Source organism: Rattus rattus, chromosome 9 (assembly GCF_011064425.1).
Source record: "Rattus rattus isolate New Zealand chromosome 9, Rrattus_CSIRO_v1, whole genome shotgun sequence".
NCBI lineage: Eukaryota > Metazoa > Chordata > Mammalia > Rodentia > Muridae > Rattus > Rattus rattus.
Genome location: NC_046162.1, coordinates 55,789,662 through 55,811,647, shown reverse-complemented (window position 1 = coordinate 55,811,647; position 21,986 = coordinate 55,789,662). Strand labels below are relative to the sequence as shown.

Genomic DNA, 21,986 nt, shown 5'->3' with positions numbered 1-21,986 from the left:
CGTGTCTTCCAAAATAAACCCTTTCCTCTCCAGGTGGCTTTGGTCATGGTGTTGTACCACAGCGACAGTAACCCTAACTAAGACACGGCCCCAGGCCAGCCTGCTGATCCCACAAGTGGCAGTGCTACATGACATGGACCTGAGGAGAGATGGACACCGTCACATTGTATGTGGGCCTTGAGAGAGGTACCACATAGAGGCAATAAATAAGTCCTCTCTGCAAGGGCAGGAAGCTCTTCAGGGTCTTCGGTCACCTCTGACACTGGTGGGCATTCTCTTCCTAGTGATGGACATATTTACTCTTGGACTCTGAGCTGCCACTGCCCATGTCAAGGAGCCTGCACCCTTATGCAGAAATTATACTTACACGCTCCTTCCCACATCCTTAGAGATAGGTAGCCCAGGGCTGTGCCTGGATGACTCAAGCAGCAGCCAATACCCAGAGAAGGTACAACATGCCCTCCGTCCCTGCCCAAGGCCTCTCTGGCGATACAACTGTCTTGCTTGGGATTAGATAAAATCCCATTCAAAGCCACAGACCTTACAACCTGGTCAGAAAACACAGGACGTGGGAAGCCACGGAGCAAGAGCGGCACCAGGGCTAGGCTTGCGAATACTTCAGTGTGGCTGGCTCCTTCCCGTCCCAGCCGTGCTGACATGAGCAGATGGCCAGGAGCTCAGCTGTGCTCTGTAGACATCGGACCTTCAGGGAGGACACACAGCAAGTCGGAATTGCCCTGGAAGGAGCCTGGGGTCCCTAGGCCAACAGTGCATGGAGGCTGCTTCTCCGTAAGCAGACTTCCCGTCTGTGGCTCCCACCTCCAAGTGCTGTTTCTTCCTGTAGCCCTGGCTGTCCTGGAGCTCACTCTGTAGAACAGGCTGGCCTCGAACTCAGAGACCTGCCTGCTTCTGCCTCCTGAGTGCCGGGATTAAGGGCGTGCTCCGTCACTGCCAGGCTGCACTAACTGTTTTGAATGCAGCAGGCAAGCAGCTGCTTCTTCAGCCTCAAGAGTCCAGGGCCTCTCCCTATCCATCAAGTACCTCCCACTTGACAGTAGGAGCTGCCAAACCTATTGCAGTTCATTCTACCTACTGTGGGATGGGGGCAGGGATGCACAGTGGGAAGGGAACTCACTAGAGCTTACAGTGTGCTCCTGCCATCACAGGTGGTGAGAGGGAGGAGGAGGAAAAAGGAAGGAGGAGGAACAAAGAAAAAGAGGAAGAAGAGGGGAAGAAGGGGAGGGGAGGAGGAAGAGGCGGAGGGGGAGGGAGGAGCAGGAAGAAGAGGAGGAGGAGGAGGAGGAGGAGGAGGAGGAGGAGGAGGAGGAGGAGGAGGAGGAGGAGGAGGAGGAAAAAGGCCTCCATAACCTCCATGGCCTTCCCCTCCCTCCAGGAATCCTACCCTCAACCTAGAATCCATTCGAGAACTCTAGAGAAGCTCAAGAGGCCTTTCCTGAGCAGTGCTACGGTTAAAACAGTTCAAAAGACCAGCAAAGCCTCTCTGAGTTTTGGGGCTTGCAAAAGGAAAAAGTGCAGACACGTCCACCCCATAGGAAAGAACCCGCCATGAAAGCAGGAGGGAGCCTTCCCCTGTGCAGCTATTCAGCAGACCACCCACTGGGGGGGCTGGAGACAGGTAAATAAAGGCAATAATGTCACAAGTGCTCCCAACCCAATGGAGAAGCCACGGAAGCCACGGAAGCCATGGGTTACAAGGCAGAGCACAACAGTATGATGGGGTTAAGCAGGCAAGTCAAACCTGGCAATGGTGGCACATGCCTTTGATCCCAGAGCAGAGGCAGGTGAGTTTTTGAGTTCGAGGCCAGCCTAGTGAGTTCCACAGCATCCAGTGCTACACAGAGAAACTGTCTCTAAACAAAAGATGCAGTCTCTGTTCCATCTTCCTGCTCACCAACTCTGCTATGTATTTTCTCCCCTTCTTGTGTCTTTCTTTATGGAGGTGCACAAACATGTAGCAATCAACTAGTGGGTGGCAATGGGGAGCCAAGAATGGAATCGAACAGAAGCAGGCAAGGCCCCTGGCTGGCCGTTCCTCACCCGCCATACACTGACCTCTGCATCTCGCAAGCTGACAACAGTGCTTTGTCCTGGGTTGTGTCCACTATGTCCTTCAAGGTGAGGTCTGTCTGGTACAGCACCATCCCCAGAAACTATTCCTTCCTCTCAGCAAGTAGCAGCATTTGACTGTATCCTCCTCCTCCTTTTCCTCCTCCTCCTCCTCCCCCTCCTTTCCTTTTCCTCTTTCCCCCCCTCCCCCAATCCAGTATCCATGTCCTGGACCAGAGAACTGTGACTCAAATACAGGCAGTTAGCGTGGACCAACTGTGAGGAAAATGTATTGGTTCAAAGGGGCATTGGTTATTTTGCTCTTACAGTCCTCTGTAACTCAGGCTGACTTCAAACCTGTGCAGTGAAGGGTGGCCTGGACCTTCCGACTGTCCTGCCTTGTTTAACATGTTTTTATTTGACCTGTTTCAGTGTTTTGCCTGCATGTACATGTGTGCGCCACATGTATGCCCGGTGTCCATGAGTCAGAAGAGGGTGTCTGATCTCTGGGGATTGATACTATAGATAGATGGTTGTGAGCCACCATGTGGGCGCCGGGAACTGAACTCAGATCCCTTGGAAGAGCAGCCAGTGATCTTAACCACTGAGCCATCTCTCTAGCCCAGACTCACTTTGACGCAGTAAAGGTGACCACCGCAGATCCCAAATCTCTCTGTGTCCTTCACAGAACCTGAGGCAAGAAGGGGTGGGGGGGTTTCCCCACGTGGGAAAGGTGATCCCCATTTTCTGAAGTTCTTCAGAGCAAAGTTACTGTCTATTCTCAAAGGGTAGACTCTCAGCAGTGTTAAACACGACTTCAGATGATCAGTCCTAACTTGGCTATTTCTTCCCTAGGATCTCTGCCTCAGATCCCTGAGCTTCCCTACCAACCCTTTCCCAATGACAGGGTGCTCAGCCAGCCCTGGAAAGAAGCAAAAGCTTCCTGGGTTTCCATGACCACCTCCACCTGTAACCTATGTCTTGTGACCTTCTCCTAAGTCCCTTAAGGCTAGCCCAGGCATTGACCCACCCACTGCCCCTTTCTCTGTCCCCAGTCCGATCACAGTGGTCTGCTCTCAATTCTCTTCTGGTTTGGTGTTGAGACAATGTCGAGGACCGCAGGCCTGTCTCACGGGCATCATCCTCGGCTTCCTACTGAAATGAGAGAGTCAGGATCCCATCAGACCTCTGCACAGCTCCCAGCTGGAGTCTCAGGTGCTCTGATAGGCACTGAAAGCACCCAACACGAGTACCTCCAGGAAACCTGGTGAGCACAGGCGCCCCACCTCTCAGGCCTTTAGATAAGGTGAGTTATGGCCTACGTGGAAAGATAAGGCCAGGAGAGATCTTGCCCTTCTGACCCAAGTGTGAGATTCTGATAACTCAGTGAGCTGAGATGACAAGAGCTGGGTCCCAACCAAGAAAGGTAATAGCCATGGCCATGCCAGGGAGGGAAAGAAAGACCTCAGGGCCAGCTAGGCAAACGCCGTGGCGTAGCAGGCAGTGGTAAAGACCAAACACAACCCCAGCCAACAGCTACAGGTTGGTCCATCAAGTACCTGGCCTCCCATAGGACACATTTCCACATCGGGCCCCTCCTCAGAGTCCTGGGAGGTGAATGAAGGTAACACCTATCTTCTTCGTGCCTTCTCCTCCCAGGAGTCTGCTGGGTTTCCCTCTATTTGATCTCGGAGGTAACTGCTAGAGTGAGCCCGGCCTATCTTCCGGTCTCCCCATCCATCCATCCATCCATCCATCCAAAGCACCCTTGAGGAAGTAGTGATGCTAAATGCCATATACAGCTACTGAACTGCTGGCTCTATGCCAGCACTATGCTCGTGCCCACACCAGCCTGAAGAGCTCTTCCCTCATCAGCAGAAGACTGAGCTCAGAGAGGCAACTAGATAAGACCGTGGAGCTCCAAGTGGCAGACAGAGCGGGGATCAGAACAAAGGTCACTCACTGTCCAGATACCCTGGCACCTTGCCCTGACAGGCTTCAAGGACAAGGAAGCAAGTGGGTGTGCCCACACCCATGACTGAGCCCGGTGGCCGGCAGCCCTTCTCCCAACACCACATGGTCCCTATGGGAGGAGGGAACAGCGTGGCTAGACTAGGACGAAGGTCCCACTCTCCTTCACTCCCACTACAAGAACACCACGGCAGTGGGTGGGGCCACGGAGCCCGGCTGCTGGGAAGGGCTTCCCCGCTTGCCTGGAACTTTGTCCTGGCCAGGGAGCAGCCGACAGCAGTACCCAGAAGAGCCTGAGAGGCCAGTGTCCTCAGGAGATAAAGATTCCTTCCTCTCCTAGCTGTGCTAGCAAAAGCTAGGGTGAGCCCTCTTCCCCTCCTCATCCTCAAAGCGGGAGGAGGCACAAAAGCCAGTCCTCCCCAAAACAAGAAGTGGCTTGAAATGACCAAAAGGACCAAGGTGAGAAGAGAGGACAGATCCAGTGGCAGGAGGAAACCAGAGGTAATCCCAACCCCACTGCACTTGTAAAGCCAGGTCTGGACTGACCTTTCCAGCCACTAAGCCCCATTCCCAATACCCCCAGCCAGACCTGTAAAGTCAGAAGCTCAGAGCCAACTGAGGACAGCGCAAGGCACAGACAGCAGCAGGACTCCACTCTGGCTTACCGGGGTCATCACTATCTTCCTCACACCCCTACTGGCTGGCTGTGCTAGACCTAGAAAAGGACCGGCCACCCCAGAGTCCCCACCACTGCCTGGGCAGGAGCTGCTGTTGCCCACGCTGCCAGCTTTCCTCCCAGGCCTCCAGGACACAGAGGCCAGACGTGGAAACAGACACGGTGCTCTTTATTTGCATTGTTCAGAATACTGTACAAAGGGAGTAAAAATCCTATTCACACTTTGCTTAGAAAGACCGGAAGGTGAAAGTTCCCTATGATACATGGGGTTCAGAAGGAGGGCAGGGGGGAAACAGGTGAGTGACCTCCCTCTGGCCCCTGGGAGAGGGCTTGGGCAGCCACACTATCCAAAGGAACATGCCCCAGTCGAACCAGCGAGGGGAGAGACTGCTCCTCTCTGGCCTAGCCTAAGGCTCTATGACCTGCCTGCCACTCTGGGCTGAGGAGACAGTGCCCGCAGCTGTCCCTACTACTGCCTTGTCTGGGCAGGGATCCTTAGCACTGTGGAGACCACTGACCGCATGTGGAAGTGGCCTCCTGACCATTCCCACGCAAGCCACACACCAGGCACTGTCCCAGCCCAATCAAACAAGAATACAAGTTGAGTTTTAAGGAAGAGCCTCTCTGCAAGCTTCCTCACCCCACTAAGGGAAGTGTCAAAGTAGACTGCTCTGAGGGCTCACAGGCCTCTTCCAGCCTGTGCACACCCTCATGCAACCCAGGGGTTTCAAACCCACAGAGGCCTCCCTTCCCCATCAGCATCATTCTGTGGGTAAATTAACCCTCAACGCCAGCTCTCCTTCCAGCCCACATCTCAAAAGGAGGCTGAGTCTGGCTTCTCCCTCCCAGACCTCTTTTTTTACATTGATCCATACTGGCTGCTGCTATCTTGTCCATTCTAAGACCCAATATACTATCCCCACCCAACCCCTGCTCTGAACTCCCCTCTCCCCAGGACCAGGGCGGCAGCATCCTGTCCCCCAACTCCAGGTGTCCCACCAACCCATCTTCCTTTCCTAATCCCCCCTGCTCCACAGCCTACCCATCGTGGGTTGCAAGAAAGTCCACAAAGCCCGACTGCTCTCTGCCTGGGGGGCGGAGGCAGCAGGCGCAGGGCTCTAATACAGACAGAACAGAGTCTCACTTCACATACTGAAGGACTGAGGCCAATCAATGCAGAAGCTGTACCGTCCTTCTGCCCCCTTTCCGGAGGCTAAAGTGCTATGGCTGCCTGAGGGTAAACAAGCCAACAGGGGTTTTTCCTGGCTTCCTGTCCCAACTTCTCAGGCCCACAGTCAGCCAGAGAGCCCGGCCTCTTTCCTGACCACCCCCATGGCATCTCTATTCAAAAGGCAAAAGGAAAAGATCAAAAACTTCAGAATGGGTTAGAGCCCAAGGGCCCCACCCTAACCCCACTACAAGCTACTCCAAGTCGGCTACTGGGGAAGCGAGGGGGAAGCCAGGCCCAGGGCAACCCCCATCTCTGGCAGTGTCCAGAGGCTCCTGTCTTCAGCGTCACAGCAAAGGCCTTCTGCCCTTCCCCTGCCAACCTGGCTGGGGAAGGGGCTACAACCTCAGTACTTATTGATTCCAAAGATCCGGACTCCATGGAGCTGGGGCAGCTTGGGAATGAGCACACTCATCAAGGACACAGTGTTGAGTATGAAGTGGACTTGATCATACTTGGTGTAGAAGCTGGTGAGGAAGTACCTGGAGGGGGGAGGGGAGAGAGGGAGAGATGGGAAAAACAGGTTCCCAGATAAGAGGAGCGACAAGTCTCTAGCTAGCAAGGCCCTCCTGACCTACCCATAGCTTACTCCAGGCCCATGGGCCTGTCTCATGCACAGAGTGGGGGAAAGACAGGGCCAGGGAGGCCCAGGGCTCCGGGGTGAGACCCAAGAATGTCCCCTCCCTCCCTCTGCTCATCCATACACCAAAGGACAGAGCTGGAATGACTTAAGGCCAGCGAGCCCACCAGTTTGCCTCTGCTTACTCTCCCATAGCCAAAACACTCACAGCACAATGGGCGTGATGGTCAAGAACTTCCTGGAGGCTGTGAACTGGACCCCATAGTCCATCTGCTCCCAGTGGGTCAGCAGCCTTGCCTTGCCCTGGTCCGGAGTCTCGAAGGGTGTCCCTTTCACCGTGTGCAGAAAGATATACATGCCCTGAAAAGAGGGGCCTTCATCAGAACATACAAAATGACTCCCAGCCTGTCTCCCCACCCATCACAGACAGACTGCCCCCTGCCTCTGCGGCAGCGGCTAACGAAGGCAACGTAGGAAAGAGCACCTGATCTCGGTGGGAGAACAAGGGGGAAATAAGTAAGGAGCAGACACAGCAAGGCAGCCTTTCCAACTGGGGTCTCTACATGCTGGCTAAAAGAAGCAAACCATGGAGGGAGGACAAGACCCCCCGCCCGCTCAAAAGCAGGGTACAAGGCAGGTTTTAGGGAACACAGAGGAACATGAGATCCTAACTTGGGAAAAGTGTTTCTGCACCAGATCCCTGGAACCCGGGACAACCTCGGCAGGACTGAGCCCTCAGCTGGCCGTCCTCCAAATGTACCCGCCACCCCGCTCTGGAGACCCAGGCAATGTGCAGATTTGATTTACAGCCCACAAGGGAGAACCAGGCAGAGGTAAGAGCTGGGCCTAGGCTCTGGTGACACATGTTCTCAGGACCTGCTGTCTGTCCCATTACAAGCTGTTCCTGTCTCTCAGCTCTGGCCTAGACCAGCACATATGGTGGGAGGCAGGTGGCAAGCAGGATCTTACCAGGTTATGGATAAGGTTGGTGAGGGTCCAGACGACGGGGACGCTCACAAAGGGGATGCTCAGCAGCACGACGTGCAGGAGTCCGATGGCCAGCACGTAGGAGAGCCAGATGCCGCGGCTGTTCATCACCCGCGTGTTGGGGTTCACCTCACTGTGTGCTGTGCCCACATTCATCCTGCCACCCCTCTTGACTGCCGCTCTGCAAACGAGCAACACAGGTGAGACAGGTCACACCACTTTCCCTGCCCCCTCACACCCCGCGCCCCGCAGAGAGGCAGGCTTTTCATTCCCTGAGAACTCCACACCACCGTCCACTCTTGACTCTCAAACCCACAGGCTGGAGAAAGTCCACATGAATGTAATGCTAGTCACTTCCTGTCACTGGGCTGGATTAGCACCCGGCTGTCATTCACACCATCCGCTGGGACTAGGGGCTGACAAAGCCTGGGAGGACAAGTCACCAAGAGGTGACTAGCAATCAATAGCCCAGGCCATAGCGGTCAATGCCCACTCCCCAATCATATTCCCCACAGTTCCCAGGGGCCTCTTCTTCGTCAGGTGGAGAGGCCTGCCCTGAAACCCCCTCTCAGAATAACCTCTGTTATCTCTCTCACGGAAGACCTGACATCCACCACTCTAAGCTCTCCCCAAAGAGCAAGGAGCAGGGGAAGAGCTGTGGGTACAGTAACTACGGATGAAGTACTCTGGGCTTACTGTTCCACCACCCCTATTTCTTCAATCCTGGGTTTCCTCAGGCCCAGGATGACTGACAGGGGAGAAGAGGAAGAGACAACAGCAGGCCAGGGACAGCCTCCACTCAGACCTACAAACATCTCCACACAAAATGACCCATCCACTGGGACACACATTTCATCCATTTGGCATCTGCTGAGGCTCTCTTAGGGTACCACCATTAGGTGCCAAACCCGAGTCTTTATCCCACCAGAGAGAGAGAGGACAGGACGGAACACACAGCGGACATTACAGTTCCCATAGGATGTGGTACCCATATCAGGCATACCCCTCCCAAGGACACAAAACTACCTGTGGCCTCCCTCTTACCGCCTCCCTCTTACCGCCTCCCTTCTCGGCCTCACCTGACCTCCCTTCCCAGCATCTGTCTGTGGGTGTGAGTAACAACACCCCTTTCTTGTCCAGTGGTGGGAGCTCTACCCCACAAGGAACAGAAAGGGCTGCCCTCGATGCCCAGAAAACAACATAGTAGCCCACAGTGGCCGGAGGGGAGAATGGCTCTCCCCAGATTCCCGGGGGGAGGGGGGGGACGCTGACCAATGACAGTGGGAATGGGAGGCACTTGTATACTGGATCACCTCCCTACCTTAGGGCCCTGCCTAGTAAAGACCCCTCACCGTGGCTAACGACTCCATTCCAAGGAGTACAGAGAAAAGGAGCAGATGGAGACAGTCTGGAAGCCCGGCCCAGCTCTCTCACCCTGCAGCAATCACCTCACCCCCAGACTCAGATGCTACCTCTCACCCAGCTAGGATTCCGGCCAAGCCTCCCCCACAGGAGCCAGAACTCACTCAGATAAGTTCATTACTTAAGTATAATGGAAGTAAGTTTCCTCTTCTCCAACACCTCGGGAGATATGACCCACAACAGTTTCCCAACAAACATACCAGTGAGTTGGCCTAGGGTGCATCCAAGTGGACATACTCCTGGGACCAAACTCCTGGCTCATTAAGACATTAACTGGTCCCCGCAGAAACCCAAGGAACTAGAAAACCAGTTGTTTACCTTCCTCAGACCTTAGGGCTTCAGTTACCTTAACATAGCCAGCCCCTGGGACATCTACTGTGTTAACAGCCTCCATGTGAGGGACAGGGACTGAGAGGTAAAGTCTCTGAAAGATCATTAAGGGGAGGAAGAGTTTCCCAAATTTCAGCAGAAACTACTGTCCCTCCTCAAAACGCAGCTCTACAGTGGCACAGCTACAGACAGAACTCCCTCACACTGCATTCAGGAGTGCCAAAAGTCTTGGCTAGATCCCAGGATTAAAAGCCCCTTCACTCCTTTCTGGCTCTAACAGGGCAGGCATCTAAGAGAGCCAGAGTGCCCCAATGGAATTGGCTTCCTGAAGCCTAGGTGCCAAGTCTTTTCTTTTCTTTTTTCTTTTCTTTTTGGAGCTGGGGACCGAACCCAGGGCCTTGTGCTTGCTAGGCAGGTGCTTTACCACTGAGCTAAATCCCCAACCCCAGTGCCAAGTCTTTTAAAGCAAGTTAGAAACTTCAGGAGACCCCCGCACCCTCTTCCACCATCCCCCCAAAAGTACTTCTGAGACTTTCCTGTGGCTTTGTGGATTTCCATTAGTGTACAACTGACCTTTCTCCCAGAAGTGAAGAAATAGGAGATGGCAGGGACAGAAAGGCCTGCAGTGGCCAGATTAAAAACTTCTACCACAGCTGGCAGGTGGCTGGTGTGATTTCATAATCTGCCTCAAATCAGAGCCCGAAGCAACTCTGTTCTGTTAACCACTTTTTTTTTTTTTTTTTTTTTTTTGGCTATAGCTCCTTGCCTCTTTTCCATGCAGGCCCAAGCCAGTCTGTCAGACACTCATGCCAAGACCAGATTACCGCCCCCATCCCCCAGCATAGCCATCCGGTAAGCACCTCCAATTCCCTCTCCAGCCTAAGACTGGCCCTTTATACAGCAAACCTGTCCCGAGGGATCCCAATAGGGAGTTCATGCAACACACTATGTCTCTTCCACTCGGCCAAACCCTCAATCTGCAGGACCACAGTTGTCCTCGCCAACCAGACTCCTGTACTCGGGAAAGTGGGAATGGAAAAAGAAAGCTAACCCCCACCAGTCAGGAGCAAGGAAACAGTGTCCTCGATATACTGGGGTTGCGTGTATGGAGAACTCCTTCCAAAGGGCCTCCCGCTCTGCTCCGCAGCCTGGTACCTCGCACTAGCAGTCTGGCTGGGTTCGGGGCCCAACCCCCATCTCCATGCATTCACTCAGCCCTGGAGGCAGCCAAACCTTTATCCCAGAAGTCCAGCCATTCCCCGCCTCCCACCCCCAGCTGAAGCGCTCCTCCCGGACGTACCACCCCCGGCCTCCTGCTCCCACTTTCCTCTCTCGGCACTCCTTCGCCTGATGCACGCACTCTCCACCCCCAGCCACCCAGCTCAGGTCTCCTCCTGCGCGGACGCCTCCTCAGCAGCAACCTTCTCTCTCGGCTTTCCAAGCCGTGGAGCCTTCGAGCTTTACCACTCCGAAGACGCCCGTATGGACTCACCGCGCTGGGCCGGAGGTCGAGGGCCCGGGAGAGAAGCCCGAGAACCCGGGCCGCGGCCGCTCCAGCAGCTGTAACAAACCAGCGGCGGTGGCCACCCCGCTGGCAGCTCTGGCCGAATCAGCTCCTTGAGCCGGAGTCGTGACGTCACTGCCACGCGCCTATCACGCTGCGCCTCTTGGGAAGTGTAGTGTCTACGCTGCCTCCTCACCCGCCCGCCGGCGCCTCCTGGGAGTTGTAGGCTTTTCTCTGGTCTAGATCTCCGACCCCACCGCGAGCTTCCGAGCTGCAACACGGCGCAGAATGTCTCACCCTGACGCAATAGTGAGATCAGATGCTCTCTCTCTTCTGCGTTAACAATTCCAGCTTTTGCATGCACCCTTCAAGAGATGCACAGCGTTTTGCCCATGTCCCGTCTTGTAGACGAAGAGTCAAGAGGTTTTGGTGTTTTTTTTTTGTTTTTTTTTTTAAAGTAACTTACAATAAGGCCCTTGTAAGATAGTCTGACCCTAAGTGCAGAGTTTTTTTCTCTCCTAACCGTCGTTGTCTGGGCCCCAGATTGTCTCCAGAAGCCGAGCAACACGACCCTTTGCCCTTAAGGAGTCCCATTCACTCCCGGGATCACATTTTCAGAACTTTGGTAGGGGTACATGAGTTTATCGTTGGTCCACCTAGTCTTTATTAAAGCTTAATTCCTGCTGGTGTGGGTCTGGCCACTCCTGGATCTCCCCGCAGCGGGTATAAGATAGGATTTAAGTCAGAGGAAGAGAGCTTACGAACATAAGGAGCTTTGAGCTTCTGCCTGAGGTTAATAGGTGTAGCTTTAGGTAGGGAGCCTCGGTTCTGCAGTTTTCATGTCTGGAAGCACTGAAAAGGGCCCAGACTTTACTGCTAGGTATATAATAGTGCACATACACCTTTATTGGCAGAGTAAGCCTAGACGAATTGCCTTAATCTCAGTTTTACAGCTGTGAAAACTTACTTCCAAAGTTGTTTTGATATTTCAAAACAATGTAGTACAAAACACCTATTATCCTGTAGGAACCCAACTAGATTGCTCTTTAGTTCTCCTAGGCCACTCCCACTCTCCGTCAACAAGCCAGGGCCTCCTTTCAGTTGTTTCTACTTCCCCCCGCCCACCTTCTCAGTCTCGTGCCCACAAATCCTGGCAAGGCTGGAATGACAGGATTAAATGACGTAACATGCCAACCTGGCTGCCTATAAATGCGCGGTGAACTGAATGTGCGAGGACAGGAAGGAGGCCTGCCCAGACACCTGGGAGCATTTTCCTTAGGCCCGCCCTTCATCGGGAGTTACGGGAGGGTGGGGGGCGGGGAGGAATAGCTATCTCAGGCTGGAGGGGGAGTCCTGGAAGCCAGGAGTGATAGTATATCTGACCTACCCAGAGAAGTAGAAAAAGGCAATTTCTCAAGTATTCCAGAGCTAGGGTCCCTTTAGATCCGAACATCTAAATAGCCATTCTTCAGCCTCTATGGCACTGAAGAAGCCTCATAGAGACACCCCCACACCTCCATATGCCCACAGTCCACCTCCACCCACTACGCCCACACAGCCTTAGAGCCAAAACAATGGTTCGGTTTTGTTTTGTTTTTTTTCTGTTGTTGGTTTGTTTTGGTTTGGGTTGGGTTTTTTTGTTTTTATTTTTGGTGTTTTGTTTTTGCAAACTGAACCTGCCTGATTCCTTTGATTTTTTTTTTTTTTTCCTGGAATTCTTTCATTGTCCATCAAGTTGGTTGAGCTCTGGATCTTTGCCAGGTTTCTCCCATCTCTGTGAAGTTCAGTGACCAGACAGGGTCTGCGTCTCAACAAGGCACTCTGAGTAATGCAGACTCCATTGGCAAGGACATGGCTGTGTCATGGCCTATTAATAGCTCCTGTTATCAAGTTGGGTTTTTTTTTTTTTTTCCACAATGGGAATGAACAAAGTCCTGGCTCTTTCTGCCTTGTGGTAAGTTAAGGATCACATTACACTTGAGTTAGTTTGAATCCCTGTCATCATCTTCTGTAATTCACTGCCTCATAACCACCAAGGCTTCCACAAACATCCTCTAGCTGTGGTGGCCTCAATACTGTTCAGGAAGAGTGAGAGCTCTCGGTAGGTGGGGAACATGCAATCCCTGAGACAAACGATCCGCACCGTGCACCAAGGAAATAAATTGCCCATGCCCTGAAGGCATGATTGTATCCATGTCTAAGAAAGCAAACCCATTTACAGCACAAGGATCTGTGTGTGAGGTTGTGTATCCCAGCAGCGTGTAAAGCAGTGAAATCCTGAGAGCCATGGAAATGCCTAAGAGAAAAGGAAAAGCTTTACCCACACCAGACAGAAAAGTACGATGCATTTGTGGCTGTGGAAACTGTGTGGCAGCATGGGAAAACACGCCACACAGGTTATACGAAGAGATAAGGATAGAGACAGCATTTCTCAGGGATGTCGTCAGCCAAACCTAGATCAAGGGACACAGGTGCATGCTGGGAAGCAGGGACAGGAGGCTCACAAGTTGGAAGTCAACCTGGGCAGCACAGTGAGTTTTAGGACAGCCCGGACTACATAGCAAGGCGATTTGAAATTGAAGAGCCAGGCATAGAGGTCTTTGCCTGGGGTCCCAGCACTCAGGTTTTGGTTTCAGACCAAAGGGTCTGAGGTGCATATTTTACATACCAAAGCAGACCTGACCTCCTGGTTCTCCCAATATCCCTCAGTTCCTACCTGGCATATCCTGCCCCAACCTTGAATTTTCCAACCCAGGGGCTGGGCTGCCCATTCTTCAGAGGTTCTTCCCTAAATAATCCAGACATTTTGCGCTCTCTCCCTCTCCCTTTCTCTTTCCGTTTCTCTTCCCCTCCCCCCTCCCTGTTGTGGTTTGCCCTGGAGTTATCTGTATTTTGTTGCTAATTCCACTGCCCCAAGGACTGCTGACTAGTCACGTACTCAGGACTCAGGTGACTTCACCAGAACCTTCTCCCCATTCAATTTGTAAAATAAAGCGAGAGCTGGTGATTGGGCAGGGGAAGGGAAGTTGCAGGAAGAGGAGGAGAGAGAGGGGGTTGGAAGAGAGGGAGGAAGGTGGAGCCGAAGCAGCTGGCTCGGAGAAACTGTAAATAATGAGGGATTTCACAACTGGGGAATAGGACAGTGCAGTGGTAGATCTGCCCAGTCTAGACTCGAGCTTGCATTCATGTTAATCAACTTGTGTTTTCTTTGCACGGGCATATTCGGGTTGGAGAGGTTACTGCAATACTTCCCTTCCCCTCTCCCCTCTGTCTCTCTTTTCTCCTCTTTCTGCACGAGCTCACCCCTCCTCCCCCCAACTACCCCCCTCCCCAGTGACTTCCCTGGCCTCCGGCCTTGGGGCCAGTGAACTTGCCCATCTGAGTGCAGCTTCCCAATGAACCTGACTTTAATATAATCTAATCTGGCTGAAATGGGCTCACTTTACCAGTGGCGGCAGAGAAATAACCTATCTCTCAAGAGGTAGATGCAGAAGCGTCAGAAGTTCAAGATGAGACCCTCAACTGCGTGGTGAGTTGGAGGCCAGCAACGCTATGAGACCCAATCTCAAGAGCTCGTGAGAGACAGCTAGGGTGAGCTCTGCGTCACCCCAAGCCTTAAGAGTATATTTCTAATTATCAGAGATAATTGAATAATGACCAGGTATTTGATGATAAAAAGAACTTATACATTCTACAGCATTATGCTCCTACCATAAGTTTTTTCATTAAAAACAAAACTGCAGGCTAGGAAGACAGGTCAGTGGGTAAAAGCCCTTACCACACACACTCAGCCACCTGAGTTCAATCCCTGGAACCCCTGGCCGAAGGAGAGAAACAACTCCCCAAAAGTGACCTCTGACACATGAGAGTGTGCCTTGGCATCCACACATGAGCACACGTATACACAATAATGATAAAATAAATTCAGAGATATATAGTATATTTCTGAATAACACACACACACACACACACTGAGGGGAGAGCTGGGCAGGGGTGGTACACACCTTTAATCCCAGCTCTCCAGAGGGAGGCAGAAGCAGGTGGATCTCTGTGCTTTTAAGGCCAGCCTCGGGGGCTGGAGAGATGACTTAGTGGGTAAGAGCACTGACTGCTCTTCCAGAGGTCCTGAGTTCAAATCCCAGCAACCACACGGTGGCTCACAACCATCTGTAAAGAGATCTGGTGCCCTCTTCTGGCTTGCAGCCACATATGCAGGCAGAATGCTGTACACTGGTTGTTCTTCAGAGGTCCTGACTTCAATTCCCAGCAACCACATGGTGGCTCACAACCATCTGTAAAGAGATCCAATGCCCTCTTCTGGTATATCTGAAGACAGCAACAGTGTACTCATATACATGAAATAAATAAATAAATCATTAAAAAAAAAAAGGCCAGACTGGTCTACATAGTGAGTTCCAGGACAGCCAGGGCTAAGTAGAGAGACTCTGTCAAGAGAAACCCTGTTTCTAAATTAGTAAATAGAAGAAAGAAAGAAAGAAAGAAAGAAAGAAAGAAAGAAAGAAAGAAAGAAAGAAAGACAGACAGAGATAGATGTATTCTAAACTATTTGCGAACGGATGATACAATACCTGGATTTATTATAATCTGGACTCGGGGCATGGGAAAATAAACAGCCATAAACTGATAATTATTAAAACCGTGTGCAATGGTAGTTATTAAGGCGGGGTGATAGCGACACCAGGTCCTTCATATTATTTTCTCTACTCCGTTGGCACTTGAAATTGCTCGTAAAAGGGTTTTTGCGAACCTGAGCCTGGGTCCACTAAGCAACTGTGGTATCGGGCTTAGCTCTTCACTCCCTTGGCTCTGGGCTGTGCGACCTTAAGTCACTAACCCTCTCTGTACTTCGGTGACCTCATTTCTAAATGGACGTTAATGATCACAATAACCTCGTTTGCTAAGATCAATGGGGTCGATAAGTGTAGAGTACTTGGAACGGCCCTGGCACGAGGCTAAGTATCCAGCATAGGCCGTCTGCTATTGGTCCGTTTCCCGTTGGAATGATGACGTCTTTACTAGGCTATGGAAAGTCGGCCGAAGGAAAGAGACCTTATATCAGGGGGATGGACTCAGGGTGATCTTTTCATTCTCCAGTTTCAACCTCTATGTAATGTGATATAACTTTTAAATATTTTATCAAATGTGTGTTGTTGGGTTTTTTTTTGTTTTTTGTTTTTTTAAATATCGCCAGCTCTCCCTGCCCTGTGCGGGCTGCTTAGCCAACTGAGCAGCCCTTACGCGTTCCTCAGCCTTGGGGTGATTCCATCTGGGGCTGGGAGGCCCTGCTTGTGACAGACACGCATACGCCCCGGTGGATCATGGCCAAGATGGCCACCTGCATGCAGGACGGTAGACAGGGAACACATTCTTTGAGAGGAGGCCACAGTAGATGCTGGGAAGTGGGAACCCATATGTTCTGTCTTGTCAACGGGAGCACTGGGGCCACAAATACCACCTCTGCTCCTCTGCACCTTATTCTCTACTTCCTACAGAAATGCAGGAGGGGAAGGCTGTGTTGAGATTGTATTTGTGCTTTTGTTTCGGTTGGGGGAGACACCCCAGGCCTGAGTAAACCTCCTGGGAACCACTTTGGGGAAGAAGCTGAAGGTTAAAAAGATACAGCAGGGGTTGGGGATTTAGCTCAGTGGTAGAGCACTTGCCTAGCAAGTGCAAGGCCCCGGGTTCGGTTCCCAGCTCCGAAAAAAAAAAAAAGATACAGCAGCAGCCTGCCTCTCACGTTGTGCCCTGCCTAACAGTGGGCTCTCATGAGCTGCAGAGGGGAAAACTAGCCTGCCCAGGCCTCTGGGCCCCCAGCCAGTGCCAGGCACCAGAAACCTCTGTAGAGAGAATATCTTGGATGCATCACCTGTCAATTAAGAAGCCTATGGCACACGGCTTAGGCAGAGAATAAAGGTGGGACATCCGGGAAGAGAAGAATTCTGGGAGAGAGCCAGGCGGGAGAGGCACGGGAAGATGTAACAAGATGGACACTTGATACCTAAGCACAAGTAACCAGCCACGTGGCAGAATGTAGGTTAAAAATAAATGGGTTGGTTGGGGATTTAGCTCAGTGGTAGAGCGCTTGCCTAGCCCTGGGTTCGGTCCCCAGCTCCGAAAAAAAGAAAAGGAAAAAAAAAAATAAATGGGTTATCTTAAGTTATAATTCTAGTCAGAGAAGAGCCAAGCTATATGTGGAGGTATTTGTAAGTATATTTTTGGTCCGAGTCTTATTTCTGGGAGCATAGGAAAGGAAGGTAAAACCAAACAGAACTTCAACACCCCTCCTTCTGGGTATCAAATGCAGGAAGATATTTTTCAGCCTGTATGATCCATGATGTGGCCACTGTCTCTGGATAGACTGCCAAGACAGAGGACAGAGGGTATAAAACCCAGCAGTCTCACCACAAGGCCCACCCTGATACCTTCCCAACTGAGTTCCTGCTCCTAAGAGGCCTTACCTAGATAGACAGTCTGGGTGGCCTCCACCCCTAGACACTCCTCCCCCTGCCTGAGGCTAGCCCTTCTGGTAGAAGCAATTCCAACACTATTGGACACTTGCTTTATTTACAGCTCGGGGCCAAGGGCTTTACTCTACAGACTTGTGGCTCTGCTTCCTGGGTCAGGCTGCCTACCCCGAGTTCTGACTGGGATACTTAGGTTTCCTGCACAGAGAAGAGCTCATGACTGAAGTGTGCTCCTGCACACTTACCAGTTACACCTCAGGATTTTCATTCCCAGAACACACCTGCTCTCTCTTGATCTTTGTCTGTCTCCAATCCCTCTCCTCCTCCCTCTCTCTTTTTTTTTTTCCCCCCCAGAGCTGGGGACCGAACCCAGGGCCTTGCGCTTGCCTAGCTAAATCCCCAACCGAGAGAGAGGAAGAGGGAGGGAGAGGGGGAGAAGGGGAGAGAGAGGGAGAGGGAGTTTTATAGCAACCTTTTTGAGATGTAACTTGAGACCCACCAAAGGGTTTATATGGCTTTGTATGTGTGTACAGGTTTTGCATATGAAAGACATTTGATATTTGCTTTTCTGAATCTTCCTTTTATGCTCAACATGATGATCACCCATTACATCCATTTCCCCCCCCCAAAATGGCCTAAATTAGCTCTTCTTTAAAGCAAAAACGAACAAAGCCCCTCCATTGCGTATCTCTCATGTTTTCTTTATCCACACCAGTTGGCTTCAAAGCTTCCAATACCCTATTGTGTAGCTAAGTTAAAGGAGGGCGGCTAATCTTCCTTAAAAAAAACGGGGCTGGAGAGATGGCTCAGTGGTTAAGAGCACTGACTGCTCTTCCAGAGGTCCTGAATTCAATTCCCAGCAACCACATGGTGGCTCACGACCATCGGTAATGAGATCTGATGCCCTCTTCTGGTGTGTCTGAAGACAGCTACCGTGGGGCTTACCTCTCCATGTAGTGAATCAAGGAGGTACAGGGTAGGGGGTTCTCTGCGACCTTCACGGGCAGCAGGGAGACCGCTATGGGAGGCAAGAAGGCAGCACAATAGCAGCTCCTGAGTAGTCAAGACTCTTTCCAAGTTCAGGAGTCTGACTCCAGATGGTTTATTTTAGGGATCTTTAAGCACAGCACAGTTTGGTGAAAACTATTCTGGTGATAATTAACTCAATCCCGTGCGCACAAGGAAGCTAAATACAGCTCAGATGTGTCTACACTGAAAGATTTTTGTAAAGTCCATAAAGATAGGTTCTATAGATTGACTGAAAAAAAAAAATGTATGCTGAGGGTCTTGGGGAAGATCCAGTAATGGAAAATCGCCAGGGCTGGAGAGATGGTCCAATGGTTAAAAGCACTGTTAAGACCTCTCCCTAGAGATCCTGACTTAAATATCCAGCAACCTCATGTTGGCTCACAACTATCTGAATTGGGATCCAACGCTCTCTCCTGGGGTATCAGCAATGACAACATACTCGTATACATTAAATAAGTGGATAAATCTATCTTTTAAAAAATTGCATAGCCACACAGAGTCACCAGGTCATAGACTAGAAAACACAGCCCCTCCAGCCTTCTGGATTCTTAAAAGGTTTTTCATTCCTTCCCTTGAAGGGACAACCCACTGTGCTTAACAGTCTAGGCCTCCCAGTGCTCACCTGTGAGCACGAAGACCTCTGTTCCCTACACGAAGGAAGGCTGGTGCTGGCTGAGTGACCCAATGATGCCAGGCCAACACCTCACTGAAGTTGTCCCTTCTGTATTGCACCATGGTGGCAAGATGGCTAGATTGCCCCTCTCCGTTCAAGGCACGGAACATGAAGGGCCTGGCCCCATCCTCTCCTGCGAACAAATCAAAAACTGTCCCAGAAAATACTTTAGTCAGCCCCTAAGAAATCATTGGCTGGAATCTGGACCAATACCAAGCTGCCAAGGAGGTGGGGAAAGAGGACCTGGAGTATCTCAAGGGCCAATCAGGCTCCATCATCAGAGACTGAGTATCCAGAGACTCCCCCTAATCCGTGAGGCTATCACCGAGGGAGACGAGGGCTAGATACCGAGCTGGAAGTCAGAGGGTTCAGCCACATCGTCTCTCTGTGCTTCAAGCTCCTTACACACATGTCAATCAAGGCAAATGTCACATTAATGTATGGAGAAGACATATGTCAACATGTCTGTGGTTCCTAAACTGACAAGTCATAACACAGGCTCACATTAGAAATTCCTGGGGATGCCTAGGTAGTGACACACGCCTTTAATCTCAGCACTTGGAAGGCAGAGGCAGGCAGGATCTCTGTGAGTTCAAGTCCAGCCTGGTCTGCAAACTGAGTTCCAGCACTACACAGAGAAACCTTGTCTCAAATCCTACCCCTCCCTACCCCCCCAAAAAAAGAAGAAATCTCTGGGGAAAGCCAGAAACATTGCCTAGAGGCAATGCATGAAAATATTGGTGTAATTGTTCCAGATGAACCCTGGCACAAATGATTTTCAAAGCACTCCCAGAGAGTCCACAACACGGAGACTGGTTTTGAACCATGGCTACAGGCGCAGCACTCTAGGGCCGAGGACTGGTCAGTACACTCTTCACCTCACATACTTGAGCATCAGGCTGACAGGAAGTCCTCACTGCATGAGGAAGCCAAATGTGGGGGGAGGTGTGCAGAGATGGCTCCGTGCTTAGGACCCCTGTTGCTGTTTGCAGAGGACCTGAGGTCGGTTCCCAGCACCCATGTCCAGTTTTCCACAACCACTTGTAACTCCAGCTCCGGGGGTCTGCTATTCTCTTCTGTACTCCGATGGACACACTCCCCAGCACACACAAATACACAGGTGTGCGAATGCACACACACACATACATACACACACACACACCAATACACACACACATAACACACTTTCTTAAAAATAATACACATAAATCTTTGTCTAAAATGGCTGGATGAGCACATCTTCTCCTCTGACCTCTATTAGCCTGCACGCCGTAGTGTACACGGTCCTAAGCACGGTTTCGAGAACCCTCGGATCTCCCATTTCTTGAGCCCTGGCTTGGCCTCCCTTTATCAACCATAAGCACAACTCCAGGTGGCCTCTCCCGTGGGCAGATTGCCAGCTGCTCTTTTAACTGCTCTGTGCGTGGCACACGCCAGTCCTACTCTTGGCTTGGCAAATGTCCTTGTCCATCAAGAGAACTCTCCAGCAACAGCCAGACTCAGCCCTTGGTCCTTGGATCATCTCCCTGCCAGGGTAAGAGAACACCAGGATGGGAAGGCTGAAAAATGTACTTCCAAGCATTCAGTGGCAGAGTGTCTAACCTTAACTGGAAAGCATCTCACACAGGACAAATGCAAACAAACCAACAAAAAACCAAAACCGACCAAACAAACAGAACCAATACCACCAGCAACAAATTGTGTGTGTGTGTGTGTGTGTGTGTGTGTGTGTGTAGGCAGTGTCTAGTCTTAACTCAAAAGCAACTCACACAGGATAAATACAAACAAACAAAAAACCCAAAAACAAACAAACAGAACCAACGCCACCAGCAACAAAGTGTGTGTGTGTGTGTGTACTTTGTTCAGACACGAGGGCTCAGAGGTACACACAAAACACTCTCCAGACCTCAAATCCTTCCTTCCCACCACCCATAGGCTATCAGGAGAGGGGATGTAGCAGAATGGTGGGGCCCATAAACAGTCGTTAGGATGAAGAGACCTTGAAGAATAAGTCATTGCAGTCCCAGGCTTGAAGAAGGATTGGAAATATGCTGGGGACCCAAGAACATCTTAGTTGGCCTCTCATTCAGTACTGAAAATTGGAACATACACACACACACAGACACCCTGATCTTCAGATGCCCCTAACAACAAAACAAAGATGAGTCAGAGGCCAGTACATCGCCAGAGGCGATAACATCTGGTACCCTACCATCCGGTCCTAACCCCATCATACTTCTCAAACTGCATTTTCAAAAGTAAGTCCCGGGGACAGTCTCATGACATAGTGTCCATGGTTCCAGGAGAGCCCATGTCAATGCCTGGAGAAACCTTGGGCTAGGTTTGCACTATTACTCTCTTGAAATTCTTAAGTTCATAAACAAAAACCCTCATATTTCATTTTGCACCAGACTCTACAGTTATGTGTCTGATCAAACACAAACTCTTACAAAAACCCAGCAAGGTTTGGGAAGCTAAGGAAGAAGTGTGAGTTCAAGGCCAGCCTGGACTACATAGCATATGGTCAGCCTGGGCTACATAACGAGACAAAATATCAAACTATAAATATAATGATAATAAAAACAATAATAATAATAATAATAATAATAATAATAATAACAACAACAACCCAGTAAGGTTCTAAACCTTTCTAATGCTACAACCGTTTAATATAGTTCCTCATGTTACGGTGTCCCCCACCCATAAAATTAATTTCATTGCTACTTCATGGCTGTAATCTTGCTAGTGTTACATTATAAATAGTAATGTAAATATCTGTTTCCAGCAGTCTTAGGTGACCCCTGTGAAAGGGTCGTTTGACAACCCCCTCAAGGTGTTGTGACCCATAGCTGAGACCAACCAGTCTACACAGCCATTCATATCTATGACTTCGGGTCACCCCTGCCCCTGCAAAACACAACAGGGGAATGGAGCAGGGAAACCTGTCTTGGTGTTGCAATAAAGTCAGACGGTTCTGGGAGATGTAAAGAAAATAGCACTACAAGCTCTCTCACATCCATTCCTCATGGAGCCT

General features: G+C 50.9%; 1 protein-coding gene across 2 annotated transcripts; it reads right to left on the bottom strand.

The window, feature by feature from the left end:
* Positions 1–4,862: 4,862 nt before the first annotated feature.
* Positions 4,863–10,881, bottom strand: Ormdl3 (ORMDL sphingolipid biosynthesis regulator 3). 2 transcript variants are annotated; one of them, XM_032913206.1, is made up of 4 exons: positions 10,754–10,881; positions 7,492–7,690; positions 6,731–6,882; positions 4,863–6,424 (listed from the first exon to the last, which is right to left on the bottom strand). In XM_032913206.1, exons 2-4 carry the CDS (start codon positions 7,663–7,665, stop codon positions 6,289–6,291), a joined length of 462 nt encoding a protein of 153 aa, XP_032769097.1. In that variant the 5' UTR covers positions 7,666–7,690; positions 10,754–10,881; the 3' UTR covers positions 4,863–6,288. The 2 variants fall into 2 exon arrangements, with proteins under 2 accessions (XP_032769097.1, XP_032769098.1); XM_032913207.1 differs by having other exon boundaries at positions 7,492–7,685; positions 10,754–10,880.
* Positions 10,882–21,986: the final 11,105 nt, after the last annotated feature.

Coding starts and splice junctions, on each gene's coding strand:
- Ormdl3 (XM_032913206.1), bottom strand. CDS start 7,665: ATGAATGTGGGCACAGCACACAGTGAGGTGAACCCCAACACGCGGGTG. Junction 6,883..7,491: donor CCAACCTTATCCATAACCTG/GTAAGATCCTGC, acceptor CCCTCTTTTCAG/GGCATGTATATCTTTCTGCA. Junction 6,425..6,730: donor ACCATCACGCCCATTGTGCT/GTGAGTGTTTTG, acceptor TCCCCCCTCCAG/GTACTTCCTCACCAGCTTCT.